The sequence below is a fragment of the Priapulus caudatus genome, unplaced genomic scaffold, assembly GCF_000485595.1.
Source record: "Priapulus caudatus unplaced genomic scaffold, Priapulus_caudatus-5.0.1 Scaffold1782, whole genome shotgun sequence".
In the NCBI taxonomy this organism is placed as follows: domain Eukaryota; kingdom Metazoa; phylum Priapulida; class Priapulimorpha; order Priapulimorphida; family Priapulidae; genus Priapulus; species Priapulus caudatus.
In genome coordinates this window covers 26,107-27,641 of record NW_014578843.1, presented here as the reverse complement: position 1 = coordinate 27,641, position 1,535 = coordinate 26,107, and the positions used below count along the sequence as shown (strand labels likewise).

Sequence of the window (1,535 nt, the reverse complement as noted above, 5' to 3'; positions counted from 1 at the left end):
GGGAGAGAGACGTGCTTAACGTTGTTACAGGTGATACTACTGATTGCAGTAGAATAGATTTTACAATCTACCAGAGGGAAAGGAAGAGCTGTTGGCTGAACTACTTGCAAGCATATTCATGCTGCATTGCATAATTTTCTGCTTGCAAGAATATTTATAAATATTCAGAGCGCAGCGATGCAATGATTGCACTATTAAAGATTAAACAAACCATTGGCCTATTCGTGTGGCTTGATTGACAGGCAGTTCTGGCAAATCAGTATTGCGATAAAACGTTCTATTCTTAACGAAGTGCAACAAAATCGACAATATTGCGTGCATGCGTAAATGTGGCATCTACAAATTGGGCTAGCTTAACCCACCTGGCAACAGTATATATCCAGGGGTGGCTAGCTCAGAAGGAAAGGTAAATTATTAAACACTTCATTTATCCTTAATTATAAATTGGTGATATTGCAATTCATATACTATAATATATAGATGATAAATGATTTGGTAGTAAATTTTTTTGCGAAATGTTATAGGAAATAATTGCCTTCTCATAGCTATCCGTGATTTGACAACACCGCCGTTTTCCCCTCATATATAAATGTGACTATGGCTTATAAACGTTCCATTTTGGATTTATTTACAGACGACCGTGAAGAATGTAGCATTCTCACGTATTTTACGTGTTTTTTGCCATATTTACGTAAGGGACTATAATTACGTTCTTGAAATACTGTTAATAGTAATAAATGATATGATAACGTGTAGACTTGTGATGATACGCGCAAGCTATCCCACGACTATTGATCGAGATCGTAAACAAATATATGTGGCAAATTGCGAGAGCATCGATTGGAATTCGAGCGATGAGGATCGGGTATTAATGTTTTGCCACTGTAGCAGCGAGAGGAGAAACAGTCACATGTTATATACATATGTCAATATCAAATGTCAATGGTTAATTACATAGATCGCGAAGTTATTACGGCGTGTTGTAAAATGGGGCGTAGCCTGAGCAAGTTCTTATGTGCCGAGGTGGGGGGGGGGATTTTGTGACTCAGCTAGAGTAATGAACAAGGAATAGACGCAGCTCCCAATCAATGTGTGCTCTGATGTGACAGTGGATGCGAGCGCTTCCTGGATTGCCACATGGCGATTTACACGTATTTTATGATTATAGGCTACACAGGCTATAATTGCTACACAGGCTGTATGATTATAAGCTACACACACGATAGGCTACACAGTCATGTATATACAGATATATATTGCGAAGCTTAGCCCGTTGAAACCCTACAGTCGCGATCGATGCGCGTTCATGACTGGCTTTTTTGGCTCGCAGAGGATTTTAAGCTGACTCACGATACGATAGATCCAGGGTGCCCGGATGACTGCATCGTCGACACGTACGAGTACCAGATGTCATCGCACGTAGCGCCCTCTGTGCGCTGGTCGAAAGTCCTAAATAGGTCATTGGCTGAATCAAGGTTAGAAGTTATTTTTTCGCATTGAACCTATATGATTGCTTAAATATTCGATTTGACGTG

The 1,535-nt window shown here is 40.1% G+C and overlaps 1 protein-coding gene across 1 annotated transcript in view; it reads left to right on the top strand.

Moving 5' to 3' along the window:
* The first annotated feature begins 657 nt into the window (after window positions 1-657).
* The window catches only part of LOC106817588 (acid-sensing ion channel 3-like), a 4,858-nt gene continuing 3,980 nt past the window's right edge, over window positions 658-1,535 (top strand). Inside the window, exons 1-2 of the mRNA XM_014822268.1 lie at window positions 658-691; window positions 1,331-1,475. Of these exons, the coding sequence (XP_014677754.1) occupies window positions 1,408-1,475 (68 nt within the window). The 5' untranslated portion in view covers window positions 658-691; window positions 1,331-1,407. The remainder of the gene's footprint in view (window positions 692-1,330; window positions 1,476-1,535) is intronic.